The 17,316-nt window shown below is 43.2% G+C and overlaps 1 protein-coding gene across 1 annotated transcript in view; it reads left to right on the top strand.

Annotated features, from left to right (window-relative positions):
- Nucleotides 1-17,316, top strand: part of MTMR12 (myotubularin related protein 12) — a 91,547-nt gene that overhangs the window by 33,633 nt on the left and 40,598 nt on the right. The window contains exons 2-5 of the mRNA XM_012807068.2: nt 9,329-9,389; nt 13,789-13,931; nt 15,366-15,438; nt 16,685-16,815. Of these exons, the coding sequence (XP_012662522.1) occupies nt 9,329-9,389; nt 13,789-13,931; nt 15,366-15,438; nt 16,685-16,815 (408 nt within the window). The remainder of the gene's footprint in view (nt 1-9,328; nt 9,390-13,788; nt 13,932-15,365; nt 15,439-16,684; nt 16,816-17,316) is intronic.

Here is a 17,316-nt window from a genome sequence, read left to right as displayed (position 1 = left end):
GGTTGAGCTATAGGCGCCGAGCCTACGTACATATCTCTTAAAGCCTTCCGATTATATAGTATTATTTCTATTTTATATAGGAAGAAACTGAAGCTCATTCAGGTTAAATAACGTGCCCCTAGTTTATGCCTGTAGGTACCAGTGCCAGATTTGGACTATGGCCTCCAAACTTGATATTTCTGTTTTTAGTATATGCACAGAGAGAAAATTGGAGAGACACGGGGGAAGACAAAACTTAAATTATTAGTACAGCGCTGCATGAAAAATACAACTTCCTACTTTAAAAAAGATACATTTTAAGGCCCGGCACCCATAACTCACTGAGTAGGGCGCCAGCCACCTGTACCGAGGCTGGCGGGTTCAAGCCTGGCATGGGCCTGCTAAACAACAATGACAACTGCAACCAAAAAATAGCGGGGCATTGTGTGGTGGGCGCTTGTAGTCCTAGCTACTCAGGAGGCTGAGGCAAGAGAATTGCTTAAGCCCAAGAGTTTGAGGTTGCTGTGAGCTGTGAGCTGTGAGCCTACCGAGGGCGACATTGTAAGACTCTGTCTCAGGAAAAAAAAAAAAATTAAGATACGCATGGATTCCCCCTAATATGGGAACACATTTTTTTCCCTCAGATTTTCTATTTAGTGGAAAAAACAAAGAGTATTAAATGTTCATTCTAGAAAAGTAGGGCAACTTTGAGGAAATGAAATGTCTGTGTTGTGTCCTTTTAGCCAAAAGGACTTTGTTGCCAAATGCAATGGAAAGAAATTGTGTTTTGGAACCTTTAGAGATGTTGCCTCTTGGAATTTGCCCTTCTGGCTCAGTAAAGTTAATCTAAGAACAGTTCCAGTTTTTGACTCAAAGCTGTTGATCTGAGTATTTATAAGCATTTTATCTCACAGAGGTTCATTACACCCCTCCCCCTGCCTCATTCTTTTCACATTCTTTCTGGCAGGCCTCTTCTCATTTTCGGCCTTTTCGGCAGGTTTTTTTTTTGCAGTTTTTGGCTGGGCCTGGGTTTGAACCTGCCACCTCCTGCATTTGGGGCTGGCGCCCTACTCCTTTGAGCCACAGGCTCTGCCCTTTTCTGCTTTTTCTAAGTTATCCCAGCATCATCACACTTTTAAGATGGGCACTCTGGGGCAGCGTCTGTGGCTCAAAGGAGTAGGGAGCTGGTCCCATATACAGAGGTGGTGGGTTCAAACCCAGCCCCGGCCAAAAAAAAAAAAAAAAAAAAAAAAAAAAAAAAAAAAAGATGTGCACTCTGCATGTGAACTTGATAAAAATCCCCAGAACGCTGACTTTTTGAGAATGAGTGAGTGAAAATGACCAGTCTGCCTCTCAACAGATCCTCAGGAACCTTAGCTGATTTTAACTTCCACATGCTTTTCTACTGTATGGCAGATACTTGAATGTGAAATACAGCTATCTTAAGGGCGTTTTTCTTATTTGTTCTAGTAAGTCTTGTGGTAAGAGTTTCCTGTTAGAAACAATGGATGCTACAATGAATGTCTCTTCTGCAATAGGAAAAGGGAAAACTATGTTTGTCAGAACTGGTACACGGCAGTGAAAAGTGTGGGCTCTGAGCTGAGTTAAATAGGAGTGGGCTGATCCTTGGTTAGTAGCTTGTGTTTCCTATAACACCTCAGATAAATTACTTAACCTCTTTAAGCCTTGGTTTCCTTATCTGTGAAATGGGGATAATATGTACTAGTATAAGCATACCTTGGGGATATTGTGGGTTCAGTTCCAGACCACCACAATAAAGTATCATAATAAAGCAAGTCACACTAATTTTTTCTTAGTGCATATAAAACTTATATTTACACTATATTGTAATGTAAGTATGCAAAAGCATATGTCTACAAAAAAAGCGTGTGTACTTTAAAAATTCTTTATTGCTAAAAAATGCTAATGATCATCTCAGCCTCTAGTGGGTCATAATCTTCTTGTTAGTGGAGAATATTGTTTTGATATTGATGGTCAGGGTGGTGGTTGCTGAAGGTTGGAATGGCTGATGTCAGTTTCTTTCTTTTTTTTCTTCTTCAAGATGGCAGTTTTCTTAAAATAAGGCACAACCAAAAAAATAAATAAATAAGGCACAATAGAGTTGACCACATCAGTTAATTCCTTCTTTCTTGAGAGATATCCTTGTGGCATTCAATGCTGTTTGATAGCATTTACCCACAGTAGAACTTCTTTCAAAACTGGAGTCACAGCTGGGCCTAGTAGCTCACACCTGTAATCCTTGGGAGGCTGAGGTGAGAGGATCGTATGAGGTCAGGAACGATACCCCGTCTTTACTAAAAATAGAAAAATTTAGCTGGCATGGTAGGCTCATGCCTGTAGTCTTAGTACTCAGGCTGAGATGGATAGATGGCTTGAGCCCAGGAGTCACAGGTTGCCGTGAGCTATGATTGTACCACCACACTCCAGGCTGAGTGACAAAGTGAGACCCTGTCTAAAAAACAAAAAATAAAACAAAACAAAATTACATCACCATGACAGATATAATGAAAAATTTTGAAATACTATAAAAATTACCAAAACATGACACAGATACACAAAAAATGAGCACGTGCTGTGGAAAATGGCACTGACGGACTTAACAGTTGTCACAAACCTTCGTTTGTAAAAAGCGCACTACCTGGGAAGCACGACAAAGCAAATGCAGTCAAACGTGGTGTGCCTGTCCTGAAGTAGTTGTGGGGATGAATGAGATTCTGTACTTACCTGGTACATAATGGAAGCTTACTAAATGTGGTCTGTTACCATTACATAGGTATCCCTGAAGTTGCCGGAGATAGGGAAAAGGTGAAATTGTACCTAAATGTACCCTTATTTATAAAATATTCATTACAAAATTTTATAGAGTGGTGGCTAACATGTAGAGCATCTTTTGTAAATATTTTTATAAAATTTTGTAATGAGTATTTTGTAAATAAAGGTACATTAGCTGTAATTTCCCATTTTTCCTATGTATGATGACTTCAGCAGCTACTTTTGGGGAGAACTTGTTAAAAGCATGTAGTCGATGTGAAAGTTGAGACTGCCAGGCAGACTGTGGAGGGCTTTGACCTAAGTACAAACTTAGATGCAACTGTTATTACTGTTCAGAAGAAAAGTTTGCCATGTGGTCTAGGTTTTGGCTGAGTAAGTTTTGTTATCATTTATTTCATGGTATATGAGGCAGGGGCTTACACAGTGATGATGATTACATTACTTTTTCATGGGTGCTGGGTTTTTTTGTTTTTGTGAGACAGAGCCCCGCTTTGTTGCCCTTGGTAACAAAGTGCTGTGGCATCATAGCTCACAGCAACCTCAAACCCTTGGGCTCAAGTGATCCTCTTTCCTCAATTTTTCATTTTTAGTAGAGATGGGGTCTCAGTCTTGCTCAGGCTTGTCTGGACTCCTGAGCTCAGGCAATGCACCCGCCTCAGCCTCCTAGAGTGTTAGGATTACATGCATGAGCCACCGCTCCTGGCTAGGTGCTGGTTCTTTGGTACATCTTACTGTGTTGTTCTGACCTCCCCTTGTCTGCAGTCCTGAAAGAAATCTAATGAATAGCCACAATTTTAGTAGGGAGTTGAGCACTGTTAGGAATCTTGGAATCCACTCCTGGATGACTTGGTTGCTTTTTTCTCTTTTCTCTGTCAGATCAACTTTTGATCATCAGCATGGTGCCAACACTAAAATGTATTATTTGGCATTATTCCAGGGAGGAAGAGAGGTTAGTACTTTGACAATGAAAAAGGTATGCTGAGCTTCTGGGGCGTTTGAATAAGATGAAGATGGGTAGGAAAGGTTCCCCAGCATTTTTTCTTATAGGGAATGCTCTGGTAGATCAATATGCATCCCTGAATATGTGGTGGCCTGCTCCAACTGAGCAATTTGGAATGGAGAGGGTCGGCCTATCAGAGTCTTCCTTTCAGTTTTTAGTCAGGGGAAACCACCAAGGACCTTGCCTCCTTTCTGGACCCAGACTCACTGCCATATAATTTCAACTTTGCGCAGAACTGTCTTATGCATCATCTCATGGGGTGGGCAATGTAGCTCTTAATTCCTTTCTTCCAGATGAGGATACTGAGGCCAGGCCTGCCCAAGATCCTCCTGATATTTTTGCCAAGATGCTGTTCATCCTGTGCTTTTTTTTTCCCTGCAAGACGTTTACTGAACATAGTGAATAATATGTACTTAATTCACTCCCCTTAAAATACTCAGTTGCTCCCCACTGGATAAAATGTACACTCCTCAAAATGGCATATACATTGCTATAGGCTGTGCCCCAGCCCCAGCCATAATTCTCACCTGTCCTGTCATTTTGCACCTTCTCTTTTCTTCCTCTCTCTTCTTGTCACTAGTTCCAGCACATTCTATAGGAGCCACTTCCCTAGAAGGATGGGCTTGGACGGTTCCCCTTCTTCTCCCCCTGTGTGGGTCTCCCTACAGTTAGGTGCTCCATAGCTCCCTGTCAGTACCTTTACTAAGCTTCCATTGTGTTACATTGTGACTGTAAAAGTGTGCCAGTGTTATCTCTTCTTGCTCCTGGACTGCAGGCTCCTATTCATCCTTGAGTGCCTGGTACCTAGCACTTGGTAAGGATTCATTTAACTTAATCTTTGTTGCTTATAAATGAGCTTCTCTTTGTTCATGTTTAAACTTCAGCTGTCCATAGAAGCATAATATCTTCTGCTTTAAAAGACATTTTTTAAAATCATATGTGTGGCTCGGCACCTGTGGCTCAAGTGGCTAAGGCACCAGCCACGTACACCCAAGGTGGCGGGTTCGAATCCAGCCCGGGCCCACCAAACAATAATGACGGCTGCAACCAAAAAATAGCCGGGCGTTGTGGCGGGCGCCTGTGGTCCCAGCTACGTGGGAGGCAGAGGCAGAAGACTTGCTTGAGCCCAGGAGTTGGAGGTTGCTGTGAGCTGAGATGCCACAGCACTCTACCCAGGGGGACAGCTTGAGGCTCCTGTCTCAAAAAAAAATAAAATAAAATAAAAGCATATGTGTGTATCTATGAATGTATACATATATAACTTAGTTTGGAAATGACAAGGCTGAGAATGATGTGGGGTTTTTGTTATTGTTGTTGCTTTAAGTTTTTTGAGTCACTTTCTTCTTTACCTTGTCTGTGTTTGGTAGGGGCAGGGTAGGGGATGTACCTTTAGACCCAGAGAGATCGTGCAGGGAATGTGGTGGTAGCAGCCAAGGAAAGCTGTTTAGAGGCGTTTTCATCAGCTGGATAAGAGCAAAATCCTTTTTGAGGGCCTTAGTTTGGAGGCTTCATGTATCCTCACCCCACCTAAAACACACACACTTGAGGCAGTAGATGCTATTTCTGGCATTTGACTCTTTTCTGCCAATATTTTTTGTTAGGTGGTAGCTGTGACCTTAGTTCCTAATCCTGTGGCTCTAGGTAAATTGTACATTGACATGTTGGGTGATGTTTGTGGTTTCTGTTTTGTTAATGCATTTGACCTAAGTCCGTATCTTTGATGACAGTTAATAGAAACCCACTCTATCTATTTTATAGATACAGATATGACTCATGGAACTGTGGGTCAGAGGTGTGGTTGGACCTGACAAAAGCTTGGAAAGTCATGAGCCCAGGCCATTATTAAGTGTGTCCAAGTCGAGGTTTTTATGGTGTTTATCTCTCCGATCCTTGTCATGTGTCTTTTCTCTGTAGAACAGCTCTCTCTGCTTCCCAGTATTTTGTAGCCAAATGTGCAAGTCTCTAGTTTAAGCAGCCAGCTTGATTAGCATCTCTTAGCCTTTAGCCAAATTAATAGGACAGATAAAATGATTTGTTGGATGTTTTTGCTGTTGTTAGTTTCCCCCATACAGTTGACTGGGTAGGAAGTGGTTCACTCCAGGAGATTGTGAAAGCAGGAAACAGGTAGCCTGGGGAAGGGGGCTTGGGAGTAGGACAGAATCCTAAAAAGTGTCTCCTGATTGTTTTGTTTCAGAAATGTAAAGAAAGAATTTCACTAACCATTTCAAGAATGAATGTGGGTAGTTTTGGATTGGATAACTTCATTCATTCTGCTAACATAAAAAAGGGGCTAGTCTTCACCAGGCTTGCTCTGTGTTTAGATTGAATTCCAAGCACCAGTCAAGATGATCACTATAGTTTTCTAACAGCCGATTGAATTTAATGAATAACTTTGCTCTCTTCTCAGAAAGAATGATAGAACCTGTCAAAAATAATTGTGCTTTAATTTAGTTCTTCACCAATGACAGATCATGATGCTCAATGAGAATTTCTAAAACACAAAAACACTCCTAGCATTTACCTGGGCAAGAATAGTCACTCTTGCTTAACCCTAGAGCAAAGCATCTGAATCATCTAGGGAGTATTTTATAAAACCAAAGGGGAGGAGTGGGGAGGGGGATGTGGGAGGAGGGAGGGTATTTGGGGGACCTCACTTAATGTGCATGATACAGTGGTACATTTCAAAACTATTAAGAAATGAGTATAATTGTGATGGATGTGTTACTTGGTTCAGTGTAAACATTTCACATTGTGTATCAGAGCAGTACCCTGAACCCCATAAATGCATCAATGTACAAAGTTATGATTTAATAAAAAATAATTAGTTATAAAAAAATAAATAAAACCCAAAGGGCTAGGCTGTATCCCATCACTCTGATTCCATAGGGTTGTGGGAGCCTGAGAGTGTATAGTTAACAGGTTCCCCACATGATCTGACATGCCCCAAGTTTGCGAAGGACTGCCCCAGAGGGACTTAATTTGTTGGCATCTCCTGGGGTGGAAATTGCAATCACTTTCTTTTTTTTTGGGAGACAGAGCCTCAAGCTATTCCCCTGGGTAGAGCGTTGTGGTATCACAGCTCACAGCAACCTCCAACTCCTGGGCTCAAGTGAGTCTCCTGCCTCAGCCTCCCAAGTAGCTGGGACCACAGGCGCCCGCCACAACGCCCGGCTGTTTTTTGGTTGCAGCTGTCATTGTTGTTTGGCCCGGGCTGGATTTGAACCCGCCACCTTAGGTGTATGTAGCTGGCGCCTTAGCCACTTGAGCCACAGGCACCGAGCCAATCACCTTCTAAATAGACCATCTCAAAATGGGCTCTCTGAAGAAGCCATGCCATTCTCCTTCAGCCTCACAATGGGCTGTCTCCCTGTCTGCCTCAGCTGTACCCAAGTTTCTTCAAATGCCATATTTTTGTCTGAATTAACAAATTCAGAAGACTTTTCTATAGAAAAATGAAATCTAGTTTTATTTGTTAACAAGGTTTGTGTCTTGTAGAATTTTCCATAGTCACGCATAGTATTTCTTTCTTTCTTTTTCTTTTTTTGAAACTGGATAGCCTGGCTGGGCACAGTGGCTCATACTTATAATCCTAACACTTTGGGAGGCTGAGGCCGGTGGATAGCCTGAGCGAGAGTGAGACCTCATCTCTACTAAAGATAGAAAAAGAAAAACTAGCCAGCCATTGTGGTTGGTGCCTGTAGTCCCACCTACCCAGCAATTTGAAGTTGCTGTGAACTGTGATACCAGGGCACTCTACCCAGGGCAACAGAGTAAGACTCTGTCTCAAAAAAAAAGATGGAAACTGCATATCCTTCATTATTATCATTATTACCATTATTATTATTATTATTCTTTTTTTTTGGAGACAGTCTCATTTGGTCACCCTTGGTAGAGTGCCATGGTATCTTAGCTCACAGCAACCTCAAATTCTTAGACTCAAGTGATTCTCTTGCCTCAGCCTCCCAAGTAGCTGAGACTACAAGTGCCTGCCACTATGCCCTATATTTTAGAGACAGGGTCTCACTCTGGTTCAGGCTGGTTGCAAACCTGTTAGGTTAGGCAACCGCCTCAGCCTCCCAAGTCCTGGGGTTACAGATGTGAGCCACCACATCTGCCTTTGGATATCCCTTTATCACCTAGGCTGGAGTGCACTGGGAACGGTCATACATAGCCCGGTGTTATGGCCTTGACTTCCTGGGCTCAAGTGATCCTCTTGCCTCAGCCTTAGCCTCAGTCTCTTGAGTAGCTGGAACTATAGGCATATGCCACCATGCCCTTCTGAGTTTTACAACTTTTTGTAGAGGTAGGGTCTCACTGTGTTACCCAGGCTGATCTCAAACTTCTCGCCTTAAGCAATCTTTTCACTTTTGCCTCCCCCAAATGCTGGGATTGCACACGTGAACTACTGAACCCAGCCTCTAGTATTTCTTTTAAAGTGGTTGATTGGTGGCACCTATAGCACAGTGGTTCAGGCGCCGACCACATGCTCCAGGGCTGGTGGGTTCAAACCCAGCCCTGGCCTGCTAAACAAACAAACAAAAAATAGTTCATTGTTGTGGTGGGTGCCTTAGTCCCAGCTACTAGGGAGGCTGAAGCAAGAGAATCGCTTAAGCTCAAGAGTTTGAGGTTGCTGTGAGCCATAATGCTATGAAACTCTACTGTGGGTGATAAGGTGAGACTCTGTCTTAATTAAAAACAAATAAATAAAGTGGTTGATTAGCATGAAAGTTCAAGCAGACTGAGGTCAGATAGTTGGCAAGAATACTTCATAGATGGTGTGGTAGACATCATTAAGAGGCCCATCTGCCCTTTTTTTATGTTAATAGCCATTTATCATCATGTTGGTTTGTTAATTCATTAAGGCGTGTTTTTTTTTTTTTTTGATGCTATAAAGGCTGAATTGAAAGGTTTGTTAATTATCTCTGAATATCCAATAAACGCTGAACCCAAAATAGAGACACTTGAATATATTTTTATTGATAAAGAATGACACAGAACCCAGCCTGGATTCCCCATTAGAAGTAATTTCACCCCTTTGGCCCTGTCTTAGAATGGGCAAAGAAAGTTGGCAGCTGTCTTCACCGAGCCTTGGTGTGCTGTAGAGTAAAGGGATCAGTGCTGACTCGATACACTCACATTTTCCTGTTCTAACCTTCAGGCCCACTGCTATGTCCCTTTCCTCAGGAACACACGATCTTCTCTTACTTCTGGATGCTCCCTGGGGGCTAAGGGGAATCACACCGTGGCAGGTCTGTTCTCTTTCTGACTCTCTTGAGCTGCCTTGCTTTGCTGTGTGACACTCCTTGTAAAGGATGCCCATCCCATCCCTCTGTTGTCAATCCTAAATAATTAGTTTAATACATGGAATAGCCCTAACTTACTGAAATTTTCTGTCTTTTAGTTAAAAACACCTTTTAAAAAAGTAGCTTGCCAAATAAACAAAAAGCTCCTGAGGATATATGATACCATAATGTAGATATGGAAAACATGGCTGTACATTGTTCACTTTGAACCCTTAAACAAAGAAAAATTTTACCCTCTGCTTTTCTCTTTTAGGAAATTCACACAAATGAAAAGGAAGTAACGGAGAAGGAAGTAACACTTCACTTGTTGCCAGGTAACTGTCGTGTTAGCATCATAGCCCATATGCGACTCAAAGCCAGTGATGAATTACATCATCCCCAGTTTTGCTATATATGTGAACTCCTTTGTTTTAATTCTGTTGCATGTGACAGTAATGAGTTGGACAAAAATATCAAGATCTTTAGTTCAGTAAGCATACACCTGGGCCCTGAGTATGACAACATCTGCAAAGAATTTCCTCCTCCCCCAAGCTAAAGAAAATAAGCCTGGGAAATTCTCACCTCTTTCACAAGCAAATGAGGCCTTTTTCAGATCATCCCAGTGGGGCCCATTCAGTGTGCTGGTCAGGAAAATGTCAGTTCCCTATAGAGCCTGCCACAGACTCTCCTCCTGTCCTGGTGTAGTGCAGGTTTCCAGGCCTCCCAGGAAAAGCTTTGGTGGGTGGCCTCACGCTTCGCTGCTTGTGCAGAGCACATGTACAGGGACGCTGGGGTTTACCAACCTAGAGCTTCAGTTATTATGAAGTAACATGGATGGGCTGAATATTTTTAAGATGGAGGGCAGTGACTATAGCTTAAGTTTTAACCATTTCTGAGTTCAGGAACAGAAACAACTTGATGTATCCCCTTTCCATATGAAATATTCTGTGATCTGTGTATTTAATTTTTTCTTTCTTTTTTCCCAGTCTGAAATAACTTTTTTGGGTAAGATTTTGAGGTACATTTTCTCAAAACAATAGAGGCTTCTTTCTGGAACTCTTTATTTTATTCCAGTTTATTGAGGGGATATCAATCTGTGTAAGTTTCTGACTGATACACCTTATCTGGTAAAGTATATTGGACTCCTGTGACCTTTTTTGATATTTTTTGATATTTGATATTTTTAAATTTCGAAGGTTTTTTTTTTCTTTTATTTCAGGTTAATGTGAAGGCACAAACAACTAGGTTATAATATTTGCATTTGTTAGGTAGAGTCCCTCTTAGAGTTGTGTTCTGCACCCAAAAGTGGGCCATTGTGCTCATGAAGTAGAAACACAACAGCACACCAGTCCTCCTCCCCCCAACTTGAACTGAGTTTTCTCTCATGTGGACATGTATTAGATCATCTACTGGCTTCATATTAACATCCAGTACATTGGGTGTTTGCTTTTCCATTCCTGTGATATTTCACTAAAAAGAATGGGTTTCAATAGCTCCGTGCCTATAGCTCACCGGTTAGGGTGCTAGCCACATACACTGAGGCGGGTTTGAACTCGGCCGGGCCTGCTAAACAATAATGAAAACTGCAACAAAAAAATAGCAGAGTGTTGTGACGGGCGCCTGTAGTCCCAGCTACTTGGGAAACTGAAGCAAGAGAATCTCTTAAGCCCAGGAGTTAGAGGTTGCTGTGAGCTGTGATGCCACAGCACTGTACCAAGGGCGACATAATGAGACTCTGTCTCAAAAAAACCCCCAAAAGGGTTCAACTCCATACAGGTTACTACCTAAGATGTAAATTCACCTTCTATTTTCTATGGCTGAATAGTATTCTATGGTATACATATACCACAGTCTGCTAATCCATTCCTGGGTTGATCTAGGTTGTTGCCACATTTTGGCGATTGTAAATTGAGCTGCAGTAAATAATCTAGTGCAAAGGTCTTTATGACAAAATGATTATTTTTCTTCTGGGTAGATGCCTAGTAATGGGATTGTGGGGGTCAAATGGGAGGTCTAATTTGAGTTCTTTGAGACAAAGCCTTTTTTTCTGTAATGATGACCTAAGCCTTAACTCATATCACCTGTTGTCTTCCCTTTTCTTGGGGTTCTACATTCTGGAATTAACTTTTTTTTTGTAGAGACAGAGTTTCACTTTATCGCCCATGGTAGAGTGCTGTGGCATCATACAGTTCACAGTAACCTCAACTCCTGGGCTTAGGCGATTCCCTTGCTTCAGCCTCCCAAGTAGCTGGGACTATAGGTGCCCGCCGCAACACCTGGCTATTTTTTTGTTGCAGTTTGGCTGGGGCCGAGTTAGAACCCACCACCCTCAGTATATGGGGCCAGCACCCTGCCCTCTGAACCACAGGCGCTGCCCTTTTTTTTTTTCTTTTTTGAGACAGAGTCTCATTTTGTCATCTTTCGTGAAGTGCTGTGGTATCAAAGCTCACAGCAACCTCAAACTCTTTGGCTCAGTTGATGCTCTTGCCTCAGCCTCTCAAGTAGCTATTGGGACTACAGGCACCCATCACAATACCTAACTATTTTTAGAGATGGGGGTCTCATTCTTGCTCAGTTGATCCACCTGCCTTGGCCTCTCAAGTGCTGCCGTGTTTCCCCGAAAATAAGACACTGTCTTGTATTTATGTTTTCTCAAAAAGTCGCACTAGGGTTTATTTTCAGAGGATGTCTTCTTCTTGGTGCCCAAGTGCATGGTGTGGCTATGCAGTGAATCTGCATAGTCACACTCATCACTAGGTCTTATTATCAGGGTGGGGCTTATTTTTAACAAATGCATAGAAATCCTGCTAGGGGTTATTTTGGGGGTAGGTCTTATTTGCGGGGAAACACAGTAGGATTACAGGTGTGAGCCACTGTGCCTGGCCCATAGATTCTGGAATTAACTTTCATTTTTAGTTTAGTGTTATGTCTGTTCTCCCTTCTCTGGGATTACTTGATGGTCTCTTCAGGGTGTGCAGTGGTGAGTTTGCAGTTAACTTCTCTGAACCTCAGTTCCCTAAACTAGACTAAGATAATTTGTAATTCCTAACTCTCATGATTCCAGACTCTGTACCTGGTACATACACATTGATTACTATGACCCTGTATGCCGTGTTTGCAAAAGGTTTCACAAGGAATGTTGTGTCTTAGCTAGTGCACACCAATATGGTATCTGGTCTCGGTACTGACCACGGGAGGGCTGGCCTGCTCTTGGGAAGAACCTCATCCTTAAAAGCTGTTTCACGTCGAGAGCTGAAAGCACAGGAAGTCTTGTTCACGTGTCTTCCACCTTAGACTTGGCTGAGGCACTTTTAGGGGGTCTATTTTAAGCTCTGATGAGGCCCTGACCTCATTGTTTTCTTCAAACTCTGTGGTCTCTCTCGAGGTTGACCTGGTGACTGACCCATCTTCCGGTATTGCCTTAGTGTTTCAGCTGGAGGTAATTAACCCCTTGAATGATTTAAAAAAAAAAAAAAACTAAAAACCCAGCATCATAATACATGTTTCTTATGAGTGTATAAAACTCTTATTTTTATATTGAAAGCTATACTAAATTAATTTTGAACCAAAAGTAAACTTAAAGACCTTGTGGGGGATATCCAGAGGGAGATTCTGAGGGTAGAGATGGTTACCTGTTGGACGAGAAGAAAATCTCTCTTTTTTTTTTGGGTTGCAGAGCATTTATACTTAGTTTTTCATTTCTCCCGTAGTCTTTTCTTTTTCTTGTCCTCAAGCTTCTCTGCTCCCTAGAGAGAAAGGAGCAGTCGAGTAAGAGAATTGCCCACACCCCTAGGAGACCCCGTGTGTTGGTGGAGGCCCAGCCAAGCCGTTTCTCTGGCTCCCGTGTGCCAGCCTTCCCAGACCACCCTTGCTGTTTGTTTATTTTTTTATCCATTCTCAAAAACCTGTTAGCACCCTTGCTCTTTAAACAGCGGCCTTGGTGCAGCCTCTCTGTCTGGTCTTGGTTCGTAGTCCTGTACAAAGAGGAATATTTACCTATCTCCCAAGCCTAAACTTTTTTGACTATAAAGAGAAGTGCTCTGTCTCCAGGCACTGCAGCTTCTCACGTGGGCTGGACGCCCAGATGGTACAGGAGAGGTAACACATTGAGAGGAAACACTCTCAACTAAGAAAGAGAGGAAGCGGTTTTTTTTTTCCCACAAACCTCTGACCTCCTTTTTCCTCTCATCGTGGAGCCAGAATGAGAGTGGTCACGCTTGGGGAGGCGACAGAACCTCTCGTGTTTGAGGAAGTGGCCTGGAAGCCCCTGGGCCAGGGAGACACTCTGCTGTCTCTTAGCAGTCTCTTAGCTACCCACAGGAAGGTGGGTTTGGGGTCTGATCTGGGGCACACTGAGGGCCTATAACAGTATCGCTGCTGTGGAACATCTGTGTGGGTCAGAGTAATACAAACACTGACATCTATGCCTGAAAGTGCAGCTGAGATCATTACCACCTTTTCGGAAGCTTCCCTTATTCCCAGTGAGAAGGCAGAGAAATGCCCCACAGGAAGGCCCATTGGCCATTTTGACTCTTCACCTGCTGACAGCCCCTAACCTGCCTCCTCGTCTCCCCTGCCTCTGTAGCTCCTGCCAGGCCGAAAATGGTGAAGTTCTGAAGTGCTGCACTGTACTGTGTCTGTACTTCCTAAATGGGGCTGGAGAGCTTTCAGCGTTTGCGTGCTGTATCTTTCTGGAGGTCTGTAATAAGGAGGACCTGTTTTGATTTCTCCCAGGTGAGCAGCTGCTTTGCGAGGCCAGCACAGTTCTGAAATATGTCCAGGAAGATTCCTGTCAGCATGGGGTCTACGGGAGACTGGTCTGCACAGACTTCAAGATTGCTTTCTTGGGGGATGATGAATCTGCGTTGGATAATGATGTATGTACGAGCTGTGTTTGGCTGCATCGGGGGCAGCAGTGCAGTTGTGGCTCTGTTAGTTTTTTTCTCAAGTTCTCAATTACTGTACCCCTGACACAGAAACACGTAGGACAGCCTGTGTATACTGGCTGAGTCCGGGAGCAATGCTGCTGTTGTGAATTTGTCTTTTCCCCATCTTTATAATAATGAGGGGCACACCATAAACACAAACAAAGACAGAAGTCCCTCATCACTGGCCTGCTCTCTGTCCTTCAGTGTCTTAAGTGGTAGGACCATTTAGAAATTTCCCATCTGGGCTCGGCGCCTATAGCTCAACCGGCTAAGGCGCCAGCCACGTACACCTAAGGTGGCGGGTTCGAATCCCCAGCCCGGACCTGCCAAACAACGACGGCTGCAACCAAAAAATAGCCGGGCGTTGTGGCGGGCGCCTGTGGTCCCAGCTACTTGGGAGGCGGAGGCAGGAGACTCGCTTGAGCCCAGGAGTTGGAGGTTGCTGTGAGCTGTAATGCCACAGCACTCTACCCAGGGGGACAGCTTGAGGCTCTGTCTCAAAAAAAAAAAAAAAAACTTAAAAAAAAAAAAGAAATTTCCCATCTGTGCCTCATGTCGTGCGGGCTTGCTTTGACCTCACAGATTGACACTGTCTCCTTTTTCTTCATTTTCTACTGTATGTCAGTGTGGTATACATTACTCATTGGAACCAAATATACTACTTCTCTCTCTATATATTTTAAACTAAACTTTTCCTCAAATTCAGGAACTGAGTTTAATGATTAAAATGGTGGTGAATGCAGCCATTGAATTTGGGTTCACTTTATGTTTAATCTTAACCTACGAAGTAGTAGCAGTGTAAGGACTGGCCCCTCCTTAGGAGGAAGGAGCAGTCGAGTAAGAGAATCGCCCACACCCCAGGAGACCCCGTGTGTTGGTGGAAGCCCAGCCAAGGCTTTTCTCTGGCTCCAGTGTGCCAGCCTTCCCAGACCACCCTTGCTGTTTATTTATTTATTTTTAATTTTTTTATCCATTCTCAAAAATCTGTTAGCACCCTTTAAACAGCAGTCTTGGTCCGTACTCCTATACAAAGACAGCATTTACCAGAAGTGCGCCTCTCCGCAGGTTTTTGTTGTAAAGCTGGCTTCAGGTAACTGCCTTTTCAGTGTGGAGAAGTGCTCATGTGCGCGTCACTTCCCCCACACTTCTCAAAGTGATCGTGTGTGGCATGTTTGGTTTGCTGGGAGCAGCCCAGAAATAGCATGTTTTGCTCAAGTTTAAAAAGCAAATGCTCACACACTTCACTGCTTTCTTTCTTAGGGGATGTGGCTGCATTCCCTCACTTTTCTTAGTACACGAGTCGAGAACGATGATTTGCTCTGCCCATAAATGTAAAACAGTGCACAGAGAGGAGTCACAGTTGTTTTCTTTTGAATTTTTTAGGAAACTCAATTTAAGAATAAACTTATAGGAGAAAATGACATTACACTTCACTGTGTTGATCAAATTTATGGAGGTAAGTATCAGTTTTCCCTTGGAATGTTACCAGCCTTTGAAAGTATAGCTGATAATGATGTTAATAATTTTAGGCCCCTTTGTAATTACTAAGTTTTTTTGACACCATTATCTTATTTAAATTTATGGATAATAAAACTGAGATGTGAAGTGGCATGTTTGGGGTCACTTAGTTGGAGGAACTTGAACTTGGAACTCCACACAAAGCCATTATATATTACATGTTGATTATACTTGTTGCTATCAGTGGTAGCTGTCTAAGTTTTAGCTGATCTGATAAAGGTCTATTGTATTGCATTAGGATATCTTTTCTGCTGACTAAACGAGCATCTCCCGCCAAGCCTCTCTCTGTTATATTCAGGGCATCTTCCCATATCCTTCAGTAACCATTTGTCATCTCAATACCAGGAGGCACTGAGTGGTCCAAATTCTGAGACAGGGAGGGAGGTGTCAAAGGGGCCATAAAGCCAGGGGTTGATGTCACAACAGCAGGTTCCTAGCAATCTCCCCTCCATTTTTATTTTTATTTTTATTTTTTTTAGAGATGGGATCTCACTCTGGCTCAGGTTAGTCTCGAACCTCTGAGCTCAGGGCAATCCACCCACCTCAGCCTCCCATCCCTTCCATCTTTTATAATCTTAATTTTCAGAGCTGAGTTTTCTTTGGGTCAGTGGAGTCAGTTCTGCTGACAATGGCCATTCTGCTTTGGCCATGTGTTTACTCCAGAGGAATGAAGAACCCTTACTGCTCTCAGAAGCCAGGGCCCCTGCTGAAGGCAGTCGCCCAGTAGTCAGACAGTGCCTTTCCTCTAACTTTTGAGACTATTATCAGGAAGTTAATAGTCTACCTTATGCCAGCCTCAGTGGCTCACACCTGTAATCCCAGCACTGTGGGAGGCTGAGGTGGGACAATTGCTTGTGCTCAGGAATTCGAGGCTTATCTGAGCGAGAGTGAGACCCCTGAGTCATAAAAAAATGAAAATCCCAGCCAGGCGCTGTGGCAAGTGCCTGTAATCCCAGCAGCTTCCAGAGCCTGAGGCAGCAGGATACCCAGAGCTCGAGTTTGAGGTTGCAGTGAGCTAAGATGCCATTGTACTTTGCTAAGGGCATAGGGTGGGACTCCGTCTCAACAACAACAACAACAACAAAATAAAACCAAGGGGGAAAATATAGTCTACCTTCTTTCTTCAGCATTAATTTCTTGCCATATAACAATTTTCCTTCCCTGATTTCATCACTGATCCATAGTATTTGACGAGAAAAGGAAAACTCTCTTTGGACAATTGAAGAAGTACCCTGAGAGACTCATCATCCACTGCAAAGACCTGCGAGTGTTTCATTTCTGTCTGAGGTACACAAAGGAAGAAGAAGTCAAAAGGGTAACTACTTGCCTAGGTTGTATTTCCCATCAGTTTTTCCCACGAGTAGCATGAACCAGCCTTTGCTTACCTTGCATGAAGGTTGAGGGAGACCTTTCACTGTGTGAGGGTGAAATTGGTGAGAATCCTATATTCTTTGATTAGAATATGAGGGGAATTTGGGAAAGCATGCCTGCATATCATCTTGGCACATAGTACATTTAATCTTTCAATTCGTGATGTTTTTATTCTCACAGCCACTAAATGGTGGGAGGGGGTAAACCAGGTCAGCAGGCAGTTGGGGAAAGGGAATAAGGGACAGCTAAAAGTTTATCCCGCTTCCCCCACCTCTGACAGCCTTTCCAAAAGGTAGTAGTGGTGACTTCCAACTCCTATGAAGAAATGAGTTTGCCTCTGGGAGGGAGTGGCTGTGTGTGGAAGGAGGAGGTATACCAGGCAGTCAAAAAAGGCTAAGTCATCAGATACACTCTTGGAGACGCTCTTGGATTAAGTAAACTTAAT

Source organism: Otolemur garnettii, unplaced genomic scaffold, assembly GCF_000181295.1.
Source record: "Otolemur garnettii isolate 467f Iridium unplaced genomic scaffold, OtoGar3 scaffold00063, whole genome shotgun sequence".
NCBI lineage: Eukaryota > Metazoa > Chordata > Mammalia > Primates > Galagidae > Otolemur > Otolemur garnettii.
The sequence above is the reverse complement of the archived record's forward strand: the minus strand, read 5'-3'. Positions and strand labels throughout refer to the sequence as shown.